General features: G+C 50.9%; 1 protein-coding gene across 7 annotated transcripts in view; it reads left to right on the top strand.

Annotated features, from left to right (window-relative positions):
• OPCML (opioid binding protein/cell adhesion molecule like) overlaps positions 1 to 26,911 on the top strand; it is a 1,243,265-nt gene that overhangs the window by 1,201,580 nt on the left and 14,774 nt on the right. For 4 of the 7 annotated variants that reach the window (XM_082341076.1, XM_082341075.1, XM_082341077.1 and 1 more), the window contains 4 exons: positions 21,410 to 21,547; positions 21,928 to 22,048; positions 22,524 to 22,675; positions 23,595 to 23,621. In XM_082341076.1, the coding sequence (XP_082197202.1) occupies positions 21,410 to 21,547; positions 21,928 to 22,048; positions 22,524 to 22,675; positions 23,595 to 23,621 (438 nt within the window). The remainder of the gene's footprint in view (positions 1 to 21,409; positions 21,548 to 21,927; positions 22,049 to 22,523; positions 22,676 to 23,594; positions 23,622 to 26,911) is intronic. The other 3 variants (XM_082341080.1, XM_082341078.1, XM_082341079.1) reach the window with 1 other exon arrangement.

Genomic DNA, 26,911 nt, shown 5'->3' with positions numbered 1-26,911 from the left:
GAACGCCCATCCTGAACTTCCGGGCTGTGCTGATTCCTGCTGTCCGGTCTCAGCTCCTCCTGGCTCTGTGCGCTCTGCCTGGTTCCGTCCGCCCCCTTGTTTCCCCCTTTAAGGCACTTACATTACTCTTCCTTGTGATTGTCCTTATGACCCCAAGACTCCCACTAGGATTGTCTTATGCGTCTGCATTCCTACTGCCTGACGCAGGCATCGGTGGACTAACAATCTTGCATAATACACTTTCCTGTAACCAGGGAATTGTAAAAAGAGTATTAGGAAAGGTATTGTTTAAACGGTTAAGTAATTTTCAGCAGCCTGTGTTGAACAGTACAACAATAATAGCACATATTTATTCAATAACTTTCCCCTGACAAGTTCAAAGCACTTTGCATGTTCGGTATTGTTCTGTCCTTCACGCTTGATGACTTGGGTGAATCACGTTGCTTCTTGATGGACGTAATTTGGGCCTCCACCCTCACCACCCTCTGCATGAAACCCGGGTAGAATCATTTATCGTTTGTTGAATAAATGGGTGAATGATGTGGTTATGGGCTGATGGGAAAACCTACAGTCCTCTCTGCTCTTTTCTTTTGCTACTGACAACAGTGCAGTTGGGAATGAACCAGAGGCGACATGAGGACGTTCCACCAGATATACAGAACTTTCTTCCAATTAAAATCCACAAACGCTAAAATAATTGACTAAAAGTAAATTTTAAAAAGATTCCAGGGGCTTCCCTGGTGGCGCAGTGGTTGAGGATCTGCCTGCCAATGCAGGGGACACGGGTTCGAGCCCTGGTCTGGGAGGATCCCACATGCCGCGGAGCAACTGGGCCTGTGAGCCACAATTACTGAGCCTGCGCGTCTGGAGCCTGTGTTCCGCAACAAGAGAGGCTGCGATAGTGAGAGGCCCGCGCACCGCGATGAAGAGTGGTCCCCGCTCACCGAAACTAGAGAAAGCCCTCGCACAGGAACAAAGACCCAACACAGCCATAAATAAATAAATAAATAATAAATTAAAAAGAAAGATTCCAGCCTAGGGTGACCTCTCCTGCTTTAAAATTCCTTTAGCAATGATAAGAATTCATAGCTATTTAATTCACACAGCCTTGGACATCTTTTCTTTTGATTGACTTGCTACTTAAAATTGTTCATTGTTATTTAATATTGTGTATTTTTTACATATTGTTTCCCCATTGCATTGTGTTCTCCTTAACAGTGGGAACCTGTTTATCCCTAGCTGCAATTCATAAAAAGCCTAGGAGTTCCTGGGAACCTCTACTCATGCCTCTGTGAGGGTTAAGGAATGGAGGGAGGGAACAGAAGAAGGAGAGTCTGGGAGCACGACCCCTGGACTCCCTCCTGGGCTCCTACACATGCTCCCACCCCCACCCCAGAAAAGCAGCCCAAGTTTTATAACTTAGTGCATTTTCAATGTAGAATTTCATTGGCAGAGAGGGTTCCACTTCTTAAGAAAAAGTTTGATAGGCACTAACTACTAAGGTACATGATCTGTGATATCATCTGATGTCTATTCTTTCTTCACTAAAATATAAGCTCCATGTGAGACAGGGGTTTTAGTGAGTATTGTAGGTAATATTTCATATGTAGGAGGAATGAATGAATGAATTTGAGAAAGAAGGAGTTATACAGAGATGGTCTTGATGGATATCTGATTGGCTTAAGGTCTTTAAACAGAGAGAACTTTTGAGTTTGGGATGATTTAAATGTAGTGTTACCGTATACTGTATTACCTGCATGGAGACCCTTTTAAAAATGAAAGGTGTGACACTGACTATTAGATCAACAGTTGTAGTCAATGACTTCCTCTGGCAGAGCAGGACATATGTTCACTTACTGAGTGACAGACATCTCAACAGGATGTTGCTTGAGGGCAAATTTGAAGATTTAACCTCTGGCAAAGAGGATTTCAGGTCCTATTTGTTTCTGCCCCATTAGAAGAGATCGTTACTCACAGGAAACCATCCAGCCTCGGTCTTATTGCAGGGTACTTTACTCGCTTCTCCCAATGTTTGGGTGACTAAAGATTGGAGCCGTAACCAGAAAGGGTAAATGTTCCTTTGGGGCCGGAATGAAATATGCTATCAACGGTGCCAGTTGAGGCTCTCTGACACCGTGTGATGCAGAGATGAATTTGCTTTTCCACTGGCAGACGCCTCTTCTGCTAACTGCCCCTCCCAAGCCCTTGATTGAGTTCTATCCACGAGAGGAGAGTGACATCAGTTATTCGAAGGGCACCACCAAAGGTGGGAACACAGATGGGGAACAACCATCACTAGTTGGGGACTTTCCTCTGGGAACAAGGTGACTCTGAGTTAGAGGACCCCCAGCTGTTCACTGGACCCTCCAGCTTTATTTTCCTGCATTTTCAAGGCACCCACCTGATGAGTTTGATCGTTTGCAGCATAAAGGGATGTTGTGGTCCTGGGAATTTAAAATAAAGTAGAGGGACTTCCCTGGTGGTGCAGTGGTTAAGAATCCGCCTGCTAATGCAGGGGACATGGGTTTGGTCCTTGGTCCGGGAAGATCCCACATGCCGTGGAGCAACTAAGCCCGTGCGCCACAACTACTGAGCATGTGCTCTAGAGCCCGTGAGCCACAACTACTGAGCCCGTGTGCCACAACTACTGAAGGCCACGTGCCTAGAGCCCGTGCTCTGCAACAAGAGAAGCCACCACAATGAGAAGCCTGTGCACCTCAACAAAGAGTAGCCCCTGCTCACCACAACTAGAGAAAGCCTGTGTGCAGCAACGAAGACCCAAAAGCAGCCAAAAATAATAATTAAAAAAAAAAAGTAGAAATGAAATGAGGAAACCAAGCGAAACTCCTTTTCAGAGGTGGTATCAGGAGCATAGGATTAGATCAGGCCATTTAAGAATGTCCCTGTTATGTTTTAGGAGAAGGGTTCGACCTGTAATATATCCAAGTTTATGTGATACATTCTATTATAATGGTGTTACACTCTGTTCGTAAAATTACAAGTGTCTCCCAGGAAAAGGGTGAATCAGCCATTATACCAGCACTGCCCCTGACATGTTTATTCGGTCCGGGTCAGGGCGTGATTATTATACCCTACCGGAAAAAAAACCTAAATTGATATTTTAGACTGAAAATCACATGGTTTGTAGGTGGTGTGCACGCCGGTGGTGTGCAGGTGTTACATGGCCCTGCAGTTGTGAAGCAGTTTATGTGCTGGTGTGGGTTTTCCACAGGTGAGTCCATCCCGCTTCCCATAGAGCCGCTCGATTGGGTGTGATAGCAGCCCCCGCACCTCTGTGCAACAGGCCCATAGAACTGGTTACCCAGAAACACGGACCCCCTTCCATCGCAGGGGCAGGCCTGCTCCCGCCACGTCCCTCAGAAGCCCCGGGCGCTAGTGGCCCGCTCTCTGAGCTCTGTCCTCGCCCCTGAGCCCCTCTGAGGCGCCGTCACCGCGAGCAGCCCCGGAAGACAGAGCGGAGCATCTCCATCGTGGAGGGACCGCCCGGCGGGACGATGAGGTGCCTGGCGGCTCCCGATTGGATATCAGCCGCTGAAGCCTGGCCTCAGGAAGGCGGCCCCCGGCTCGCTGCGTGCTGGGTCTCACCCTCCTGAATCAGATGCTCACGACCAGACTTCTAAGATGAGTTCTGTCGCTGGCCTCCCCAAGGACTCGTGAGCAAATGCTGAGTTCCTCGGACCTTATTCCCCAAGAGCAGGTTACGGCCTGGAAGAAGCTGTGTCTGGTAATGAAAGCAGAAGTGAAAAGTGGCTCTTTAGTCATGTGGCGTCTAAAACCAGAGACCATGCAGATGAGACCCGGGTGGTACAGTGTGCTTAGGAGGAGTCAAGCCGATAGATGTCCCCCGAGTGGTCTCCTGGCCAGCCGGCACCTTAACCGCCCCCGCTCCTCCCCCAAGTGCCCCAAACTGTGCTCCTAGCACGTGCTTTGCACACAGTGGGCATCTTATCTTGCTGATCACGTCAGTGAGAAGTGTGATGGGAAAGCAAAGCATGAAAGTATCTGTCGGCTCGTGACTCCGATTCCCCCGAGGTGACTTAAGTGGGCAGATTTTCCCCCTGGAGCCAGAATTCACTAACCAAGAGCCACCAGTAAATTTCCTCAGAGAAGCTGTGGTAAAATAACTCACAATACACTTTCCAGAATGCCCCCGCCTCCCCACCTCACCCTGCTGTTCCCCCCTTATGTGCTGTTCCAGGTCTGCCTGTTGAAGTGGGAGCATCTCAAGGCCTGTGTCCAGCACTGCTTGAGCTACAAGCCCAGCGGCATCTCCTTGCACCATTGCCCCCAGCTCAACAGTATCCAACCTTTCCTTTCCACCGGATGCGCGGTGTAGATGGCATGCATTTATTGCGTTATTTCTGGCTGGGTTTATATTTAGGTGTGAGTAAATCAGTCTTCTCCCCTGCTCCGGACAGTGAGACGAGGGAAAGCTAGGACTGAGTCTCGTTCGTGAATTCACTTCTTTCACTTGCATGCTTTCCAACAGCTCCCTGTGAGCCCGTATCACTCGCCAGGACTTGCATGGGGATGCCGCTGGGGGCGTGGTGGACGGTCCTTGTCTTCACCGAGCTTCCTCGGAGTGGGACATGCCGGCGGCAGAACAGGCATTTACGTTCTGAGGCAGAGTTCTCAAATTGGCACGTTGACATCTTGGGACAGATATTGTTTGTCGTAGGAGCTGTCCTGTGCGTAGTAGGGCCTTTAGCCTCATCCTGACCTTTCCTTCCTAGCTGTCAGTCGCACCTCCTTCCCAAACCCGAGTTTTGGCAACAGAATTGTCCTCAGAGGTTGCTAAGTGTCCCCTTTGGGGTAAAATCACCAGGTTGGGAATCACTCCACTACAGTGATAAATGTAATGATCAAAACAGGCTCTATTGGAGCCTCGGGCAGGGGCATCTCAGACTTCAGGGTCAAGTGGTCAGGGCCCCCCCCCCGCAGGAAACAGATGGTTCAAACTGTTAACTTAGGACAATTGTAGGCAGGTTAATAAGGGGGTTATTTACGAGGTGTGGAGAGGGTGTGGGGAGGCCCACAGGTAGCGCTCTACCCAAGGCTGAAACAGCCAGCAGGTGAGTGACACAGTTACCAGCACACTTTACCCAGGTGACCCAGGCGTGAGAGGTGACCTGCTGGGAACACACACCTGAGCTCCTTTCCTCCCTCTGACCACTCGCTGGGCTTCCCCTTGGCCACCCCAAGTAGACCAGCTCATGTATGTCAGATACCCCAAGAAAGCAGGACAAAGAAGGGGCAGTGCGTCTGGAAGGTTGAAGAGGAAACATCTAGCATAACAGGCTTCCCTAAATGTGGAAAATCTAAGTTGAGCCCCAAAGGAGAAATCAGTTACTCAGGGGAAAGGGGAGGGGAGACAGCGTGTGAATAACCCATGTGATTTCTGTTCCATGAAACTCAGTTACAAGAATCGTCGTTACACGTACAGTTCATTTGTCGAGCCTTCACCAGCCTGGCTGGTGAGAAATTCAGTGGAAGTCGTGTTTTGGGGGCTGTCTTTTCTCTCTAGGGGATCCAGAAGGCTGAGAAAACAGTCTCTGGATTTCAGTTCTCAGTGGTGGGAACTATTCAATCCCCTGCATGAAGGAACAAAGGGCGGGAAGGGGGGCAAGTGCATCTCTGCTTCTGGATCCAGCTTCGTTGTCACCTGTCTGAGGTGCTGTCACTTACTGGCTTCGGGGTGGGAAATGCGCAGGCTGGTGGAAGACGCCTCCACATGCCCCACCCCCAGGTTGGCCCACTTCCCCCTCTGTAGCCTGACAGTTTGTTTTCCTGTTTCTTTTAAACAAAAGCCTGCATGGTAATCATCTTCTGGGTGCCTAGCAACTGCTTTAGACCCCAGGACACAAAAGTCATTAAGAATCCTGAGGTGAGCTCAGAATCCAGGACTCACAGAGCCTGGCTTGGGGGGATGAGGGGGAGAAGACCCCCTCACGCCTTCTGGTCTCCTACAGCTTGGAGAATAAAGCACACCCTGATTTCTCAGCAGAACAGCCTGTCATGTTACAAAGCAGGGACCGAACCCATGGCCATTTAGGGGGATTGAAGCCTGCTCTGTCTGGCGTAGAAATCCCGTGGGGCTGGAGTTTCAACAAGTGGATGGTAGAGGAAGATAGAAAACAGAGGGCCCGAGAACCTGCTCAGGCACCAAGTCGACAGCACTTTCTACTGAGACCCGTATTGTCACCCCAGCACGTCTGGGGAGCGCACGGCACAGTCTGTGCCTTGTTAGCCTCTGCAGACATACTTGTGGTTCTTTTTTTTTAAATTTATTTATTTATTTATTTATTTAGGCTGTGGTGGGTCTTCGTTTCTGTGTGAGGGCTTTCTCCAGTTGCGGCGAGTGGGGGCCACTCTTCATCGCGGTGCGTGGGCCTCTCACTATCGCGGCCTCTCTTGTTGCGGAGCACAGGCCCCAGACGCGCAGGCTCAGCAGTTGTGGCTCACGGGCCCAGCCACTCCGCGGCATGTGGGATCCTCCCCGACCGGGGCACGAACCCGTGTCCCCTGCATTGGCAGGCGGACTCCCAACCACTGCGCCACCAGGGAAGCCCCTACTTGCGGTTCTGATGAGACAGTCGGTCAATACTTTCCACCAAGACTGAAGCCCCCATTCATGTAGCGATGTAGGTGGAGGGCCCAGCAAAGCCAGTACACAGAGGTGTGCCCCAAAGCCGGGGCACCCTCATAGCTAGGAGTCGTCACAGCCCTCTGGCAGCAGCAACTAGCCAGCCGGTAAAGGACGCAGTGTTGACTTACTGTCGCCTGTTCACGTGCTGAGTCTCTGGAGTGAAAAGCCCAGAGCCAAGTGCTTTCTTCAGCAGGGCAGGGGCACTGGTAGGACAGATGCTGACCACGGATCTTCTCCAGGGCTCTACACCTGGTCTCAGCAGTTCACCAGGATGCCTCTTCCCGGCTCACTGTGTCCTACTTCCCCACCATCTCATCGGTGTCCTTGCTAACTCCACAGAGTTATTACCTGATTAATAACTCCTATGATAGAAGAGTTCCTGGATGAGTGTAGCCCAATTTACAATCTGCAGGTGATGGAAAAATTATGTTCAGTTCAGTAATAATTGATGGAAATGGTTTCTCCTCTTCTGCAGCTGATTGGCTTTGTAATTGTGATTTAATAATGGAAATATCAGTTGTTTTCTTCTCAAGATGAATTGGCTTCTGATTTGCTAAGCTCAAGGCTCTTTGGGCTTGTTTATATCTTTGTCTTTCCTCATGAGACTGAAGGTGAGGTGTATTTCTTATTTTGCTGTATTTTTCTTTGCACACATGCGCAGACAGGGTTTGAATCAATGGTTGAAAGAAACATTATTGGTGGTGGGATGAATTGGGAGATTGGGATTGACATATACCCACTAATATGTATAAAATAGATAACTAATAAGAACCTGCTATATAAAAAAATAAATAAAATAAAATTCAAAAAAAAGAAACATTATTTTTTCAACCAGCTATTGATTATCAAATATTAGAGCTAACACTTTTTTTAGAAATAATCTAATCTAATCCCTAATTTTTACCGGTGATAAAACAGGAAGCCCAAGGTGGTTAAGTAAGTAACTTACACAGAGAGTTAGAGATTGCTTTTGGACCCACTAGAGTGCTATTTCCTAAGTAATGATGAAAGTTTGAAAAGGATGGCTGTGGTACTGGGATTTATAACAACAAATATTTATTTGGCCTTTGTCCAGTTCCTAGCACAGAGCTCCTCAAGCCCTTGGAATTTCCTGTGATGAGAGGAAAGGTGTCTTTTGTGATGTGGATGAGGTGATTTTTGGATGACACTAAAGATGGAGGCTGCTTGCCAGGAGAGCCAGTCCTGTGATTAGAGGGTTGGAACATTCGGTCTTCGCCCCCAACACCCGTCACTGGCTGGGAGGGGCCGGGGGCTGGAGATTGAGTTCAGTCACCAGCAGCCAATGTTTCAACCATGCCTACATAATGGAGCCTCCATAAAAAGCAAACAAGCAAAAAAAAAAAGAGGTTCGGGGAGCTTCCAGGTTGGTGAACAGGCGGAGATTCAGGGACAGTGGTGACTCAGAGGGCACGGAGTCTCCTTTCTCTGCACCTTGTTCTCGTGTGTCTCCCAGCTGGCTGCTTCTAAATTATATCCTTTTATAATAAACCGGTGATCAAGTCAGTAAAATGTTTCCCTGAGTTCTCTGAGCCGCTCTAGCAAGTTAATCAAACCCAAGGAGGGGGTCGTGGGACCCTCCAATCTAGAGCCAGTCGGTCAGAAGCACAGGTCACAACCTGGACCTGCATGGGGCATCTGAAGTTGGCGGTCGGGGGACAGTCCTGCAGGGGCTCCAGGTAGAGAGTGTCAGAAGCGGGCTGAACTGCAGGACACCCAGCTGGTGCTGAGTCGCTCGGTGTCAGGAACTGGTGTCAGAATTGGAAGGGCTCCGTATTTTATTTTCCCAATTGATTGTTTCTCTGCTGTTATGCACGCATATCTTACGTGTATCTGTGTGTTCATGTGTGTATAACATGCGGAACCAAGTACATACCGAACTGTTACTTACATCAGTTCCAGGACTTACCATCAGGGTACAATATTCTGTAACTGAAAGAACCTCTAATGCTGCATATAAGTAGGGTACGTCAGGGTCACATTACAGGGTAGCTGACACTCCATCCTGACCCGTTCTCAGAATCTCCCTCTCTGGGCGGTCCTGGAAATCTACATGCACCGCCTGTCCAGCTACTTGTCGCCTACAGGCTCCAGGCCCTGCCCACTGTGGAGGGACACAGAGGACCGCCTCCCAGCCTCTCCATTTCTGTCCAGGATCCTTCGGTCCAGTCCTGCCCTTGGATCCCAATCACCCTTACAATCCTCCCTACTTTTTTTTTTTTTTTTAATATTTATTTGTTTGGCTGCGTTGGGTCTTAGTTGCGGCACGTGGGACTGTTTTTAGTTGCGGCATGTGAATTCTTAGTTGCGGCATGTGAACTCTTAGTTGCGGCATGTGGGATCTAGTTCCCTGACCAGGGATCAAACCCGGGCCCCCTGCATTGGGAATGCGGAGTCTTAGCCCCTGGACCACCAGGGAAGTCCACAGGCCTCCCTGGTTTTATCTCCTGAACTGACATTGTTTGTCAAGAAGGCAGAGGTTCCATGCCCCCTAAGGTCACAAAAACAAAACTAACAAACGAATCTGAGCCAGTAGGAAAAACAGCTAGGAATTCTCAGGACTCTCCTTCCTTCCCAGGTAAGAGGCGTTAAACTTGAAACAGTTTAACATATGTGACCACATATGTGACCACAAAGTGTGGGTCATATGTGACCACAAAGTGTGAGGAAATCCAGCAACGGCAGGCAGGGAGAGGGCACAGCCGGGGCCTGGGGAGGGGCCTTTAGGGGCTTGGGAGCCCTTGCCTGAGCCTTCAGGTCCCAAGCCTTCCAGATCCAGAGGCAGCCCCAGGTTTCATGGGTAGAAAGAGGATCCATGCCTTCACACTTCACTACGCAGAATCGTCAGGCTGTCCAGAGACTGACGTTAAGAGCACAGCAACCCTGCTTAGGAAGACTGCCGTGAATAAAGTCAGGAACAGCACAGTGACCTAGGACCTGCGACGCCAGTTTCCTTTGCAGATAAGGGAATGGAGGCTGTGTGAAGCGAGGTGGGTTCCCTGAGCTGGGGGCTAATTAGTAGCAGAGCCAAGACCAGAACCTCAGCCTCTGGCTTCCCCTAGGCCTGTATTCATCAGGTTCTGCAGAGAAACAGAACCGATTAAATATAGAGACGGATAAGACCAGATTGATTGTAGGATCTGGCTTGTGTGGTCAGAAGCCGAGACGACCCATGTCTCGGGTCTATAAGCTCGGGGAGCAGGGAGGCCGGTCTGGGATTCAGAGGTCTGGGAACCAGGGCAGGGGATGGTGTAACTCCCTATCCTGGGGCCTCAGCTGGGGAAGGTGGGAGACACTGCTGGTGTGAATCCCAGAGCCTGAGGCTGAAGGCCTGGGGACCAGGAGTGCAGCTGTCCGAGGGCAGGAGAAGATGGACAGAGAATGTGCCCTCCTCCGCCATTTTGTTCCTTTCAGGTCCTCCAAGGCCCGGATGAGGTGCCCACATCAGTGAGGGCATCTGCCTCACTCAGTCTTCAGATTCAAACGCTAATCTCTCCAGAAGCACCCTCGCAGACACACCCAGCAATAGTTACCAGTTATCGGGCAGCCCTGAGCCATGTCAGGGTGCCACATAAACTAACCGTCATGGGGCCCCTCAGATCCCGTGGCTGTGTCTGGTGTAGCCGTCGCTGGTTCTGGCTGTGTGGGCGCAGGGGAGGGGTGGGCTGTGGTCCCGAGCACGGGGTCCTCACCGCGGCTGTTGCCCAGCGTCTGTTCCCTGGTTGGGAAGGGTCAGGAGGTGAGCCACGTCGCAAAGGAGGGATATTTGTTGCGAAGGCGGGGAGGACAGAAAGCAGAGAGAGTGTCACTGTCCTGCATTTGCACTTTTAGACCCTTGAAAATGGGCCACAAATCATCTAAGGGGATTATTAGTTATACCTGTAAGACATCATTCCAATCTGCCCATCTAGAGGAGGGAAAAAGAATAGATACTTGTCAAAATTGGCGTGAATAGGAGTCTTGGCAGGGAAAGGAAATAATTAATTTTCTCCATTAATTCAAGACATCACCCCCAGACACACACAGCCCTTCGTAACTGTCAGAGCCTCTCTCCTCCCCATCGTGGAGCAGCCGCACCACGGTGACAGATGAGGGCCACCTTGAAGTCACACGGCGTCTCTGTCCTTGGGTCTGCGTCGTCAAGACCCCAGACCGAGCGCGGGCGGCTAGGTCAGTTCCCCAGCACGCGTGCCCGGCTGCAGGGACCTTCTAATGTTTCCTTAGGGGCCAGTGGCCCTGAGCTCCTGGGTTGGAGTTCTGTCCATCAACACCATGGTCATCAGTTTCAGGAACTAAAGAATTATTTAGGGTTCCTTGTCATAGCCCATATTGATAAGTTATGAAATTTACAAATGGCCTTAGAGGTCATCTGGCGCTATTTTTTATTTGATAGAAAAAAAACAAACCCAAAACACCTGGGACTTGGAATGGTAAAAACAGTTCCTCAAAATCACAGCACATTAGTGGCAACATGGAGGGCCAGGTCTTCTGATGTCTGATTCAGTGGTTTTCAGCCCTTATTCCTATGATTGGCCCAGAGTCATAGAAGGTCACGTGTAATGTGACCTCTGTGGTGATGAGGCTAAAAAGGGAGGCCAAGGAGGCAGATGCCTTTGGTGAGAGGTCAGCTTGATAAGAGTCCAGCCTGGATGGCAGGTGGGAGACAGACTTGCCTAGAAATAGCTCGAGGTGCAGATACGGAGAGTCCTTGACAGGAAAGTTTCCAAAGGGCCCCCGCATCACAGGAAGCGCTCTTGCCCTGCCCGGGCAGAGGCGCTGCCCTCTGAGCACACGGCTCCTGGCCCTCCCCTTCCAGCTCCCGCCATAGCTGGGCACCCGAGCGGCACTGTCTCCCCTGATGCTGAAGAGCCAGGCCGTGCCCTGCAACGTGGGCGCTGACTCCGGCGGGGCCTGCATGCCAAGGGCTGCTTGGCTTCGTGGGCATTTTGCCTGGAAGCGAATATAAGGATTTCACGAATATTAATGAACAGCGATAATTAGCATCACTGCCATGCGGCCGTGCCCTTGGGAACTAACATGGGGAGAGGACAAAGGAGAGAAGAAAAGAGAAGAAAGGGAACAAGCAGGAAAAGTCAGGCTGCATCAGGACCTCATCTGCAGAAATACAGCTGTGCTCTTCCCCCAAAAAGCCTGGAAATAACCACACTGAAATAACCCTGTTGGTTCAGAGTGCAAATAATAGGGCTGCTTTCAGTGCCCTGGGCCGTCCACAGCATTTCAGAAGGTGCATGTCCTGTCTCTGACCCACCGGGACTTCGGGCCCTGGAACCCCTGCTGGTTCTCCCCGCTGGGGGCTGCAGTGCTGACCCCTCACTCGGCCCCTCACCTTGTTCTCCCAGAGAAGACACAGCTGGTGCACCTGGAGCTCCAGGAGCGCAGAGCCCGGGGACCACTCTTGACCTTCGTCCAGGAGGGTCCTACAGCCAAGGGCCACACCTTGCTTGGGACCCAATCACCGCCTCTTGCTGGACGTACAGGCGTGAGTGTGGGCACAGCCCTGGGGCCGGATGCGGGCCTTTCTGTGGGCGGGGCGTACAGGGGCCGCAGGGCTTATCATCCAGACCAGCACGCTACTGAGAGCAGAAGGTGACTGTCGGTAATTATGCTGGGAAAACAGGTGTCAACTGGGACCGTTCAGGCAAATCTAACAATACAGTCACCCACCTATAACAATAACAAAGGCGTTTTTGGCATTACTGCGCAAATACATCAATCCGCAGGGAACTGAGCCGGTGCAGGTGGTGTGGAAGGAAAGTTTTACCTCCCCCCAAAGCAAGCGAGAGGTAAAGCATTTGCTCTGATGTTGTTCTATTATTAGAAATAATTTCCAAGAGGGAAAGGCTGGGGAAGGAATGGATTGGGAGTTTGGGGTTAGCAGATGAAAACTGTTATATATAGGATGCATAAACAGCAAGGTCCTGCTATATAGAACAGGGAACTATATTCGATATCCTATCATAAACCGTAATGGAAAAGAAAAAATAGAAATAATTTGAGGATTTTGGACGCCACCTGTCTCCCCCACAGATTCTGACCCTGGAGGGTTTGCCATGGGCTTAAAAAGTCAGGTGGCTAAAGTGCCCTCAGGGAACTGGTGTTGGACACCCACTGGCTGTATCGGCCCTGGGGCATTTCCATTTCTCCAAAATATGGTTTTCTTTGAGAAACAGGGTCTGGGTTACTAGTGGTGCCAGTGTAGGCTGATGCCGGCAAGGTCAGGGCAAACTGTCTGAAGACATATATAAATGAAAGAAGCACTATCTCACTCAGCTCCTTATCAGCTTTTTTTTTTTTTTTTTTAAGCAGTAGTTTATTTAGAATAAAGCACAGAACTCATTTCACTATGTAGTTGTTAACACTGAAATAACCCTGTTGGTTCAGAGTGCAAATAATAGTAATAAAAGTGGAAAACATGTAACAAATAAAAACTTTTCAAATGTCCTTAACATTTTGTCAATAACGTAGCTGTGTAAGCTCTGCTTTTGAAAGTGATGGATTTTTTTTTTTTCTTCAACCTCTACATTTTGGTCTGAACTATTTATGTCTGTTTATATTTAGATACTTTTTAGAATATAAATGTTAGCTACGTTTTTAATCCAAGTCAGCCAACCTGTTCTCCAAATGGATTCCAGCTTCTGTCCTCAGCCATTTGTCTGCCTGTGTATGAAATCCCAGCTTTCTGCCTTCTGCGTCCTCTTTCTCTCTGTATCTCTCTGTCTGTCTGTCTGTCTGTGTCCATCTCCTCTCTTCTCTCTCTGGCACACATTCTGAACTTTCATTTAAAGAGTGTGGCCGCATCCTCGCTGGTACCCTGACTGTTTCTCTAGCACTCACTCGGGTCCCTTCCCTCTGGGTCAACAGTATCATCTAGATTCCAAAAATCTCTGATCTGTGCAGATTCTTCCTACACCTCATGAACCCATCTCAGAGAGAGAACATAAGTAAAACCAAGCCAAGGGACTTCCCTGGCGGTCCAGTGGTTAAGACTTCGCCTTCCAATACAGGGGGTGCAGATTCGGTCCCTGGTAGGGGAGCTAAGATCCCACATGCCTCGCGGCCAAGAAACCAAAACAGAAGCAATGTTGTAACAAATTCAATAAAGACTTTAAAAATGGTCCACGTCAAAAAAAAAAAAAATCTTAAAAAAATACAAAAAAACCAGCCAAGCACACATCTTCACTGTGCTTTGGAAAGAAGTTGCTCTTGCCTTTATGCTCTGCCCGAGGGTCTGGGCATCTGTGTCCACTGTGGGCTGAGGAAGGGCAGTAGACACGGTCCGGCCTGGCCCCGGTGTCCTTACCTTACGCTGCTTCCGGGCCCCCTTTCCGGGCGCCACCTGCAGACAAGATGAATGCAGGTCCCTCACAGAGGCCGGGGGACAGTCAGCGGAAGGCCCAGCGCACCCCGAGCTGTGCAAGCTTTCTGGCTACTAGGCCGAGTGTCTTCCCTGCAGAGTCAGCCTGCCAACCCACACGGGGAGCTGGCCCTTGGAAAGCAAAGGCCGCAGGAGTCCTCACCGTGCTAACTGGGGCTGCCATCCTGCTTGTAGATGACAGTCCCCTGGGAAGGTGGCCGGGGGCTGATGCAGGGCCCCGCCCACAGGAGTTCAGTCACTCTGTAAGCACGAGCACAAGAGCCTGTCATTCCAGTGCTCCCTGGTCATCCTGATGGGCCCCTGGGACCCTGGATACCTCCAGGCGCCCTCCCCGCCAGCCCTCCCTGCAGAGAGGCTCCCCCACACCCCCTTCTCCCGCCCGCCCCGCCGTCGTATCCTCTGCATCTTGGCTTTGGTCCTCCTGGTAAGGAGAGCCCAGTGTCAGAGTCTGTCTTTCTGGACGGTCCCACTGCACGAGCCACTAGAGTCCTTCCCTGCTCGTGTTATCCCCCGCTGTCCCGTCAGAACATGGGAACCATTTAGGAAACTCACCCCTGCCGGGGCACCCGTCTGTGCCCCCGGCTCCGGGAGCATTGCTAACGGACTCCTTCCCCCGCTAGACGCCCAGTTAACTGTGACAGTGACTCGCTGATCCCGTCATTAGCCAGCAGACTGTCAGCCTCAGGGGAGGCAGCCAGCAAGCCAGCCTCCCTCGGGGCAGGTCCCTGAGGCCACAGCCTGAGAAAAGTCGTCAGACCCCAACGCAAAGAGTTTCTGTCACTGCCAGGAAATGAGACATTGACCCAGAGACTCCGTCTCCAAACCAGAATGGCTTTAGCACAGTTCAGTTGCTCGTATTAATTAAGGGAAAGTGAGACAGTGGGTTCATCACCCTTTTCATGAGGTCCAGTGTGGGGAAGGGACGTGTCTGGGAGTTGCGAGCAGGCAAGGATGGCTAGATCCACTGTCCACACGCCCTGCATTAATGGCGGGGAGCCCAGAGTTGCTTATTGCCCGCGGTGTTGTAGGGAGAGGCTGGGGGTGGGGAGGACGGAAAGTGTGCAGAGGAGACCAGCAGGGAGAGGAGACTGAGTGAGGAGAGAGGGAAAGCTGGGGGCGTTCTGGCATCCAAACCCCCAGCCAGCACGTACTGAGTGAACAGATGCACAAACAAGGAGGTCAGAGAAGTGAGGGGTGTCATTCCCTCTCCGTGTGCCTGCAGCTGAGAGCGGATGACACCACACGGGCAGCGAGTGCTGAGGTCCGCGGCTGAGGTCCTGCGAGCCCAGCTACCCCAAGTGCTGAACCTCACCCCGGTTCCCAACTCAAGCATGTTCTAAGGTTTCTGTCCTTCGAAAGAAGGAGGCTCCTGTGTCAGGAGGTGTGTGATGGAGAAGGACGCCAGGGGACCCCTAGGAAGCAGGGGGAGGCAGCTCCCACCTCCTCTCCCATGCCATCAATCCTGGCCCCCTCACCGTGGAAGATGGGGGACTGGGGTAACGGGTGACGTTATCTGCTCCGACAGTTAAGCAGGGACAAGACCATGGCCTACAAGTGAGGGCTGCACTCCTGATTCCCATCACCTTCCCCAGCCACTCCGCTTGGGTCTAGGGGGTCCTCCTAACCCCGGACTCTCCATTTCAAGGCAGCCCTGGCACTCAGGTCCAGCGTGGGGCCTGTGGTCAGTACTTAGGCTGAGTCCTCCATTGCACCAGTCCAGCTGTCTTGGGTTCACAGGGAGAAAGGCAAGACCTGGGTCAGCCTACGATGCCAAGCCCAGATTGTAGGCCAGCTTGACAGCCATGAAGCTGAGGTTTTGATCTGCCTGCGGCTCATTTTCTGCAATTATGTTCCATGGGCCAGAATCCTGGAGAGAGAGGGACGAGGGACAGGACTTGGGTGCCCACCCCCATGTGCACCCCTGACAGTGTCTGCCTTGTCCCTCACACCTTCAGGGACAGAAGCAGAGGGAGAGGGCGGCTTCAGACACTCCCTTCCCTTGGCCTCGTCTGGCTCCGGACCCCGGGGGCAGGGTTTCCAGCAAATACACAACCTTCCAGTGAACCCACACTTTTTCCTAAGCCTCGTGCACTCCTCACAGGAGTAGGATCAGCTCTTGGGTCACTCGGATGGCTACCCTGCTTTGGTGAGTGGGCGAGAGACTGTTCATTTTCCAGGGTCAATCAGAAAGCCCAGTTGTGGTCTAGCAGGTCAGCGGCATGCACGTGGTCGTTGAGGTGTTTGATTCCAAGTTTCCAAGGTCGGCATCAATAGGAATCGTCTGTAATAGCCCCTCTTGCTGGGCAGCAGGGAAACGGATTTCTGGCTTTTCCAGAAGCCCTGCCATGTGAGTCCAGTGCCCCCCGGGTGCCTCCATGCCCCCACTCCGCCCACTGCCTTCCTTCTGGCCGCAGCTCCCCTTCCCCCGCTTTCTTGCTCATCTGTGTTCTCCTTCCGTGGCCGTTCCTTCCCGATGCTCTCGCCTCCCTGAACCGATGCCTCTTTCCATCCATGGTCACCCCCTCCTGCTCATTTCCTCTAGGGCGCCTGCCCCCAGGCATGTGCCATTGTGAGTCCCTTCCTGACAGGTCTCATGGCAAAAGCTGTGACAGGTGCTGGCATTTAACCTCACAAAGCATCTTCCCCAGATAGAGCGGCAGCTTTCCGTGGCTGATGAGGAGGGACAGAGGGGATGGGGGCACCTCGCTGGGCTGCGGGCACCTCCCTAGCAACTTTTAATCATTTCAAAGGGAGAAGCCGGGCAGGGTTTGCCTCCAAATGAGGAAGATTTCTTGAATGATGTGACTAGTCAGGCAAAGGAATAGGCCACCTCCGGCATCATCCCCGGGGACATTCACACGGAGGGGAAGATATTCTGTCAGGGACAGTCATCCAAAAGAGTGGGAGGCTCAATTCTTTGACCCTCCTGCTACTTCCAACTCTATAATTCTAAGGAATTGGCTGAGAAAAAAGAAGGGAAAATTGGGCCAAGAGTGAAGGCTGAGAAACAGCTGGCGCAGGATGAAGATGAAAAGGGAGAAAGAAGAAGTGGGTCAGGAAGCTGCCAGGTTTTACTCCGGACTTCCTCTTTGAGCTCTCCATCCCTGAATGCTTAGTTTTCTTCCGTCTCTAATAAATCTTTCTGACCCAGCATACCTTACTTAAGGGGTCTAAAAGCAATTAAGAATGGAAAAATTGAGCCTGGGGAGAAAAAACATAAAGCACTCCAGGTCTGGGCTCATGAGATTGTGGGCTATCCAAAGTCAAGGACCTTGCCTTCTACGTCCTCTCCACCCCACGGCATCTAACCCATCGCCTCTCTCACTGTTAGGGATGAGTAAAATAGCCGCCGGTCACATGGGGGACAGCCGGCCGGGCCAGGGACCCTTCTTCCCAGGGGTGGTCTGCTCCCCCGTTTCTGAGACGGCGCAGACCCTGCTCGTGGACGCTGCTCATTCCTTGCTCTCCGTGACTGTTACGTCAGAATATGTGTCCCTGCAGAAGAGGCCGCCCTGTGCCCACAGAACTATGGGGCCGGCTCAGCCCTTCCCCAAGCACGAGACCTGCGTCTGTGGGGTCCGAGTCCAGGGACCTCCCCCATAGCTGATAAATGGCCCCATTTGTATCCTTGCAGATCTTAATCTTCCTAATACAGTGGATTGAACTTATCTTCTTCAAAGTGCTCCGCCGTGGAAAGAAAGAACCCGCATTTTTTAATATATTTCAGCCACTGATGCAGAGCCCGCTTCCTTTTGCTTCCGGTCATGTTATATTGGGCTGTCTGAATGCATAGGGCAGGGTGATATGCCTCTGGCTTACTGGTTTATTACAGGACCTCTTACCATTAAGCAAAACTGCTGGGCAGACTTGAAGCTTTCTATTTTGTCAGAAAAAAATAGTCTTGTAGCCGCCTATCTTTTTTTTCAAGTCCCTTTTGAATGTGTCTTCAGAACCTTTCCCATGGCATCCAGAACATCCTGCCTGCACCCTGGGCATCTCGCCTGCACCCCGTCTGCCTTTCTTTCCTTCCTTGCACCAGTGCATCCTTCGGCCTCCTCCTCCCTCCTTTCCTGTGCCCCCTCATGTGGTCCCCCCTCTGCACCCCCAGTCAGCAGTCTGCCTTCCTAGCAGCTGGCAAAGAGGATTCAAACATTTGTTCCCTCCTGCCCTTTCCTCTGCAGCATGGAATCAGGATTTTACATCGCAACCAGAACTGGAGAGGGCGGGGAAAGCATTCCACCTTGCAGTTTCCTAGGTCTCCAGGCCTTTAGCAACCTAGATTTGTTCTGCTTTGCAAATCTCACCCAGTATTCAAAGCTATTAGGAAAATAGCATCTCCGTCTCCTTCCATGGACTTGAGGTGGGGACAAGTGCCAACATCTTCCCTTTCTTAGCAAAGAAAGCTGGGTTCGAGTGGGCGCGTGTTTTGCAGTAAGATCACAAAGGCTCAGTGGAAAAGTAGCTTCAAGGGTCCAGATCCTCAGCGTCAGTGTGCCCTGCAAAGCTCTCAACTGCAAAGAGAGGGTGTCTTTTGAGATGCCGGCTCCACGAGGATCTCAACGCAAAGGGCAGGCAGGAAACATCGCTGACCAGCTGGCCCCTTCACAGACCCAGATGCACATGCGAGTAAGAACGGGCTGAGAACAGCGCACGGTGGAGAGTGTGGGCCCCAGGCCAGCAGCATGGAAATCCTGGGACACTTGGTAGAAATGCAAAACCCTAGGCCCACCCTAGACCTACCGCATCAGACTCTATCTATATATATATAGATACAAAAACTCGGAGGAATTTATATGCAAATTAAAACCCGAGAACCACTTACTTTATAGAACTAACTTGACAAAATTCATTTTCTCACTTAATGAGGTAGTATTATCGTAACGATCCCCATTTTATGTGAAACACTGTTCCTTCCTCCCTCCCTTTTTTTGCTATCACGTAACAGTCCATAAAAACAGCAGTACAGATGGTGAAGATAAATTCCCGCATTGCAGAGGGTGGCCTGTTGCCCAGCAATTCCCCCCAACTCCCCCAATTCAAAGACAGGAACTTTGAAAATTTTGAGGAAGGTGCTCCAGAGCAGGTGCCTCCTGGGGTCTGGGGTGTGCCCTGCCAGCCCCACTGTAGGTAGCTCATTTGTTTGGTTAAGTGCAGGGGGTTTAATTACCTGTGGCAAATACACTGCGGTACATTTTGAAAGAACGATGGAGTCTTAGTAGGAGAAAGCCATCCTTTCCATCCCGTTGTATTTATTTACCGCAAAAAAGGCACGCTGAATCTGGAAAGTCATTTTGGTCTGTCTGATTTTATTGTTGTTTAATCCTTAAAACCACTTAGATTGGTCAACCAGCATCATTTCAATGAGCAAGGCAATTTTTATCTTTATTAGACGTCCTGAAATAAGTGATTTCAGAATCCCCTTCAACTCTGAGATTCTTTAAGTCGAAGAGAAATAAGGAAAAAAGGGTGAGAGGATGTTGACATCCTTCCAATGAGCTTTGAGGAATTAGATATGAACCAGCCTGGGTGATTAAATGTCTGCTGGGGTAGAGGGTCATGACCAGCACCACCACCCTGAGATCCCAACAAACAGGGCCCCAGGAGGCACCTACTCTGCAGCATCTTCCTCAGAATTTTCAGAGTTCCCGTCTGGTGCCTGGGACCAGCATAGGTCGGCAATACCATTCAGGAGCGACACTCACATCTCAGACTGGGAAGTGTGGACTTGTCCCAAACCCCACTTCCCCCCTTCGCCTCTACTTCCAGCCAGTCCTCACACGGGTTCAACCAGATTCCCAAGATCCTGAAATTCTCACCTGTGGGCTTGCCCTGGGGCCTGTCAACCGGCCTAAGTTCCAGGAGGGTGCCCTGGTAAGTGGATTGCTTGGCTGGCTGACGGATGCACGATTTCCTTCAAAGAATAGCATGAGATTGGGCTCCTAGCTGACTTCGAGTGACTCGGTTTGTTTACGTATTTGCCTGGAGCCCCACACCTTCTGGGGTTGGCCTTGATCACCAACATCCAGACACTGAAGGTGGAGCCTGGGTGGGCGTGGTGACCTTGGGGGGCTGGGTGATGGGGGCAAGGAAGGCCCCGAGAGCTGAAAAGCCAGTGTCCTGGGAAAGGGGCAGGGTGGTGGGGATACCCCAATGCTTCCACAGGAGCAGAGTCAGGATGCCAAAGCGGCGGCCTCACGTCTGCCCATCAGCCCACCCCCACGACACCCCACTTCCTGCGCCAAACCCATCATGGACCCAGACTTAGTTTGTCGAGCAACCATTGGATCAGCTATGCTTCTACAGGGTGTGAGAAAAGTTACAATGTGTTTTTATCGTCCTGAAAACTAATTTTGCTCTCATGCCCGGAGCATAAAAAGGAATCAGGTATCAGGCTTAAAAGAAATGCAAATGGATGTACTTTCTCCTCGGCCTTTGGGTTGGCTGGATTTTCACAGGAGCCTGGTGCTTTGACAGCCTCAGGACATTTGTGTTTTAAGACAGAAGGTCTGTCCTCTTTGCAAGCAGAGGGGTCAGATTATGAAAGAGCGTGTAATAGTGGCTGCAAGAAATGTCAATTTTGCAGCCCCAGAGTATTTAAGATCACGAATTGCAAGCTTCACAAAAGCCTCCAGAATGTCCTACAAAGCCGGGTATTACACCCATTGAATTCCCTCACCCCAGGTTCTGGGGAATCTCAGGGTTATTTTATGTTGGCAAATGTTTATTGAGCACCTACTACATAGCAGTCAAGAAGGGCTTCCTCATTCATTCATTCTCCACTTTATCTTCTCCAGGACAGTTTGAAACCAACCAGCTACTTTGTGTCTGTTTGTATCAAATTGTTAAATGGTCACTTATTCATTCTACAAGTAGTTAGTAGTTTGTATTCTGTGTACAAATGCATCTCTACATTGTGAAAAATGAAGATGTCCGTACTCACATACCCTAAAGTTATTCCCACATTTAAAAAATTATATTATTGATCATGACAATTCTGTTTAAAAATATCAAAGCTTGCTAATGTGCTACAGTATTTCATATGTACTCTTAATTAATCCTCATAATAATCATGTAAGAAAAATAATAATATGCCCTTCTTGTCAAATGGTCTGAAAAGTTAAAGGGACTTGGACAAAAATCCATTGATCCAAGACTCAAGCAGAGAATTTCTTCAAATACTTTGGGTCCAACATAATGTCCAGAATCTTTGGCTTGATGTTCAAACCCCCATGTTATGGCTTTTTGTATTCCTTCTCTTCTAAGCTCTGTACAGTTATGCCCCTGGTTTCACAGTTTCTTGATTGTCTCTGTCGTTTCTTTCCTCCCAGATGGCCAGGGCTTTGTGAGTGAGGACGAATACCTGGAAATCTCTGACATCAAACGTGACCAGTCCGGGGAGTATGAATGCAGCGCCTTGAATGATGTTGCTGCCCCTGATGTGCGGAAAGTAAAAATCACTGTCAACTGTGAGTAGACCCACTGTCAGCGAGTTCCAGGGGGAAGGAGGGCATGGGGATTAAGGGGACGAAGAGGTAATGGCAGTGTCATTTTCTGATGGACCCCAGTTGTTTCCAGCAGGAAAAGACAGTATCAGATTGCTGTGCCCATCCACCTCCAGGGCCGTGGAGTCTTCCTGTGACTGTCAGAACTTTTAGCTGATGGGGAGACTCGTGAACTCCGGGTTAGTGTGAAGGCTTGAAGAGATGCTGGGGTAAACACAGTATCTTCAAGCAAGAAGTCCTTTTCCTAAAATACATGATCGTTTAGCTGGGAAGGGGGACGTGCACAGCAGGTGACTGATGTGCTTCTCACCTGTCTCACGGACTCGCTCTGCATCTCCCTGCAGACCCGCCCTACATCTCCAAAGCCAAGAACACGGGTGTCTCTGTTGGCCAGAAGGGCATCTTGAGCTGTGAAGCCTCTGCAGTGCCCACGGCTGAGTTCCAGTGGTTCAAGGAAGATACCAGGTACCTTGAAAGCGGAAACAGGGCATGTCCGAAGCAGAGCTGATGGATCGTTCCCCACGTGGAAGGAGGGTGATGAAGTCCAGGGGGAAGATACGGCAAAACCAAACTGATTACAGCCTCCATTATAACAGAGTCTCCTTTTAGAGCCAGAAGCAAAACACGGAGGGAGCTGGGAAGTGGGCAAAACTGATGGACCTTGTTTCAGAATCAGATTAGCTGTAGACACGGCGGTCTTCAAGGACTAGGGGCATGTAGCCCTGGAGCATGGGCGCCCTTCCTTCTTGGCCCCTGATGGAGGCCGCAGTGCTCATAGCTGGGGGGTAGAGGGGCCGGCTTAGTCTGAGGGAAGGGCTCTGTGAGGGGGAGAGTGTGTGCGTGGGTCCACCTGCAGCGTCTGGACTTCCCCGGACCCGCCCATCTGCCGCCTCACTCTGTGTGTGCAACCAAACCCGTTGCACCCCCTCCTTTCTTGCAGGCTGGCCACCGGCCTGGACGGCTTGAGGGTCGAGAGCAGAGGCCACATATCCACACTGACCTTCTTCAACGTCTCAGAGAAGGATTATGGGAACTATACCTGTGTGGCCACGAACAAGCTTGGGAATACCAACGCCAGCATCACACTGTATGGTGAGTGCAGGAGGCCTGGACGTGGGGCTTGGCGGGGCGGGGAGTTCCAGGGACTCGGGCGGGAGGAGGGCGCAGCCTGCTTGGCCTGTGTCCGTCCATAGGGCTCAACCCCCCACCTTAGATGCGAACGCACCTCCGCCGTCATTCTCCTGGCGCACGGTACGTGGTGTGTGCAAGGTAACTGGTACCTCCTGGTCTCGTGCAAGGTGAGCTGGGCACCTCACCAAAGGAGTAAACTGAGCTCTGAACCAAGCCGCACAATGGTTACCGTCAACAAGATGGAACCATGGAACAGGTCGATTGTAGTACTGTCTATTGGTCTGGGGGGATAAATTAGATATAGTTTTAAGATACCCTCTACAGTAAGAGTCGATGATTCCAGGAGTTATATTTACAGTTTTAAGCCAAGTTACCTGCTGCTATCATGATTCTCATGTTGACTGCCTGTCACGTTTTCATTCATTGGAATGAACAGAGCAGGAGGCTTGAGTCCCCATCGGGACGATTGCTCTGTCCACAGCTGAGACAGCCGCCCCTTCTCTGCAGGTCTCTCCCTCCTGCACGGGGGGAGGGGCCTGCAGATCCCTGAGCGGCCCTTTGGGAGACCTCACCCTCCCTCGCTCAGTTCTCGCGCTGCTGTGTCCATCTCCTTGTGCAACGTTTCACTCCACGGGCCAGGCCCAGCTTGCGGCGATAGCCCATGTGTGTATGTGCGTGTTTATTTGCTGAGATTTGGTTAGAGGGAAGCGTCTGGTGAATAGGACGAAAAGGTATTCATGTTTCACGTGGACCTCAGACCCTGAACAAGCTTTCAGCATTGACATGAACTGAACTTTGTCCACCAACCATCTGAAATGTGTGATCTATGTCTTTTGTTTTCTCTCTGCATTGTGTGTGCATTGTGCTGTGTGTGTCTTAGAAATAAGCCCCTCATCAGCAGTGGCAGGTGGGTATAGCATGTTCCTTCACTCCTCTGCCTGCCTGAATGCCTATGTTTTTTATTTTAAGCCTCCTTCAAAGACAGGCCTGCCTGCTCCGCCTCCTTGGTTTATTTCTCCTTAGTGGCTAGACTTCAGGGGGTTGGTCTGCACAGTTTAGGTAGCAAGCATGTAGAATATGATGGCTTTCACACATGTGCATATGAAATATCGTTATATGTTTCCAGAGAAGGGCTTCCCCCCCGCCAAAACAAGAAACTTCTACTTGGTGGCCTTAAGAGGGATGAGTATTCTGCTATTTGTACACAGCAGCAGCGAGGGGAACCCAGCCTAGACACTAAATGGATTATCAGATGATCGTCTCCGTGGGGAAATCACACTAGTATGAATGTATAATTCCTCCGGCCCAAGGCAAAAAGGGCTAATGACTTAATTCTGAAAGTTTCATTTTAAAATAGAAGTACTTGGGTCATTATTCATAATGATCATCATAATATCTACCAAGTACTGGTTTCCAGGCATCATGCTAGTTCCGTGAAAGACAGGTTATTAACCCCATTTTAAAGACGGGTAAGAGGAGGACCCAGGAGGCTAAGTGACACTGAAGTACGCGTAGCTAGTGAAGAGGTGCTGATGAGACCCAGACCCAGACCCCTCCTCAGTGCTGGAGGGTTTTCCCAGAGGATGAGGGTGTGAACCATGGGCACACACACTCGCACGCTCCCTCGCGTGCTAGATGGGGCCTCAGCTCTGCCTCCCGAGTGGAAGCCTCACCCTCCCTGTCTGCAATCAATCTCAGCCACATAGCAAATGGTAACTTTTTTTTTTTTTTTTAATTTATTTATTTTTTTTGGCTGTGTTGGGTCTTCGTTTCTGTGCGAAGGCTTTCTCTAGTTGTGGCAAGCGGGGGCCACTCTTCATCGCGGTGCGCGGGCCTCTCACTATCGCGGTCTCTCTTGTTGCGGAGCACAGGCTCCAGACGCGCAGGCTCAGTAATTGTGGCTCACGGGCCTAGTTGCTCCGCGGCATGTGGGATCTTCCCAGACCAGGGCTCGAACCTGTGTCCCCTGCACTGGCAGGCAGATTCTCAACCACTGCGCCACCAGGGAAGCCCACAAATGGTAACTTTTGAATTTTCCAGATCTGGAATCAGCTCTGCAGCTGCCCTTTCCACAGCTCTGGATCCGAGACAATCATGGGCCACTGGCTCTGCTCATACCTTGGTGTCTATGAATGTCCATCCCTAGGTCTTGATAAAACTTAGAAGAAAGGGTGGGGCTGGGTTGCTTCTCTGCCACTGACCCTGCCATCACCCCTGAGTCGGTGGGGCTGCCCGTGGGGGGATGTGGCCGACAGAAGGGTTCCAGGACTGACAGCTAGGTGATCCGGGCGCTTGTCCCTCTGTACCATGAACTCAGGAGAGAAGTGTGTCACAGCCGAGAACAACAGTGTGTGGAGATTAAGGATTCGTTCGCCGGCTAGGGCTGCCATAACCAAATAGCATAGACTGGGGGCTTAAACAACCGAAACTTGTTTTCTCACAGTTCTGGAGGCCACAAGGCCAAGATCAAGCCAGGAAGATCTGTCAGCTGTTTTTGATGAGGGCTCTCGTCCTAGCTTGTAGACGCCCACTTCGTTCTCACATGGCCTTTCCTCTGAGCATGTGCAGAGAGAGAGAGAGAGAGAGAGAGAGAGCGCTGGGGGGTGGAGGAGGGCTCCCTGGTGTGTCTTCTTATTAGGGCACTAATCCTAGCCAGTCAGGGCCCTACCATTATAACCTCATTTGACCTTAATCACTTCCTTATAGGCTGCATCTCCAAATACACATGGGGGCTTAGGGCTCCAACATATGAACTTGGAGGGCCCAATTCAGCTCCTAGGAAAGACACAGCTTCATATCCAGTGCAGCCAACCACACGAAGCCCGTGTCAACAATTAGCCTGTTTGAACCCATTTTCCACTTCTGTCTCCCTTCTTCCACCTGATCTGAATGTGTTCTTTTAAAGGACCATTTGAACATTTATAACCGATCTGCTCATACTCGCCAAAGCCACACTAACAGACACCCTGCACCCCAGCCACGCATTTGTGTTTGTTTGCCGTCAAAGACTGTAAGCTTAGTTTTTAGAGACCCTTTGGACTCTGCACCGTGAACCCATCCCAACATACATTCATGACAGGCCTCTCACACAAACATGTCTTTCCTACGTTTCCTACCTACACGCACAGAACAAAGGGAAATGAGATGAAAGCAATGTCAAAAGAAAGCAGAAGACACAGGCTATGGAGACAGTGGGCTGAGACAGGAAGTGCTTAGGCAAACTGAGAGACCACGCGGGTAGGTGGGTGATGCTCAAAGATGAATCAGTGGCTGACCTTGACGTGGGATGTTTCCTCCTCACCCACCACCAGTTGCTGCCCCTCCAGAAGCCACACAGGCAGAACAGGTCACCCAGCTGAGTGCCAACTCAAAGTGGCATTTCAGACTGTGCACTTTTCTTAGCCCCGGGCCACTGCCGGGACTGGAGAGGCAATGGAAGGTAGAGAACAGATCAGCACGGGGATGGGGAAAACTGAGTTCCGGTCCTGACTCTGCCACAAACCATGCTGCTCTCTGTTCCGCGGTCGCCTGTAAAATATAAGCACAGGGCAAAGCAGACTCCAGGCTTCTTTCCAGCTTTCTAAGTCTCTGTTCTGTTGAAAAACAAAGGGAAACTAGGGTAAGAGGCACATCTCCAAAACCTGGCATCCGTAACGTTGGGAATGGCAGCAGGTGCGGTGCCTATTGCCAGCAACTTGCTCGAAGTATCCGTAAGCTTTCTTGAGTGGGTGAGGCATTGGGAGGCCACCTGGGCCCTGGCACCCTGGAGCCTGGCCAGGTCCGCACGCAGCAGGGGCGGCCGGGCTCAGCTTGCTGGCCACGGCTCTGCCTCTTGCAGAAGCCGCTCACGTTCTCTCGACTTGCCACCCATTCTGCTTCCACTGGGTCTTGAGCAAGAGGCCCCATCCCCCTGTCCTTAGGGTGCAAGGAGGGAACATTCTGAACTTGATTACATCCGGCACGGCATTGACTGCGGGGCACGTAATGAGCCGTGTAAACGCCTGTATTTCTGTATTACTGGAACCGGCAGGGGAGAGGGACAGAGAAGGCAAACAAAGCCAGAAAGGAGGGGGATGCTGCCGAGAGACAAACAGATTTCTCACGCTTTATCTGTGCAATTGCAGCGACACAGGTGAGTTACATTAAGAGTTAAGTATCAGGAATGGGGACCGCGCCTAGGAATCTTGTCATTGCAAA

Source organism: Balaenoptera borealis, assembly GCF_965194805.1.
Source record: "Balaenoptera borealis genome assembly, chromosome: 11".
NCBI classification, from domain to species: Eukaryota; Metazoa; Chordata; class Mammalia; order Artiodactyla; family Balaenopteridae; genus Balaenoptera; species Balaenoptera borealis.
This window is presented reverse-complemented; position numbering and strand designations above follow the sequence as displayed.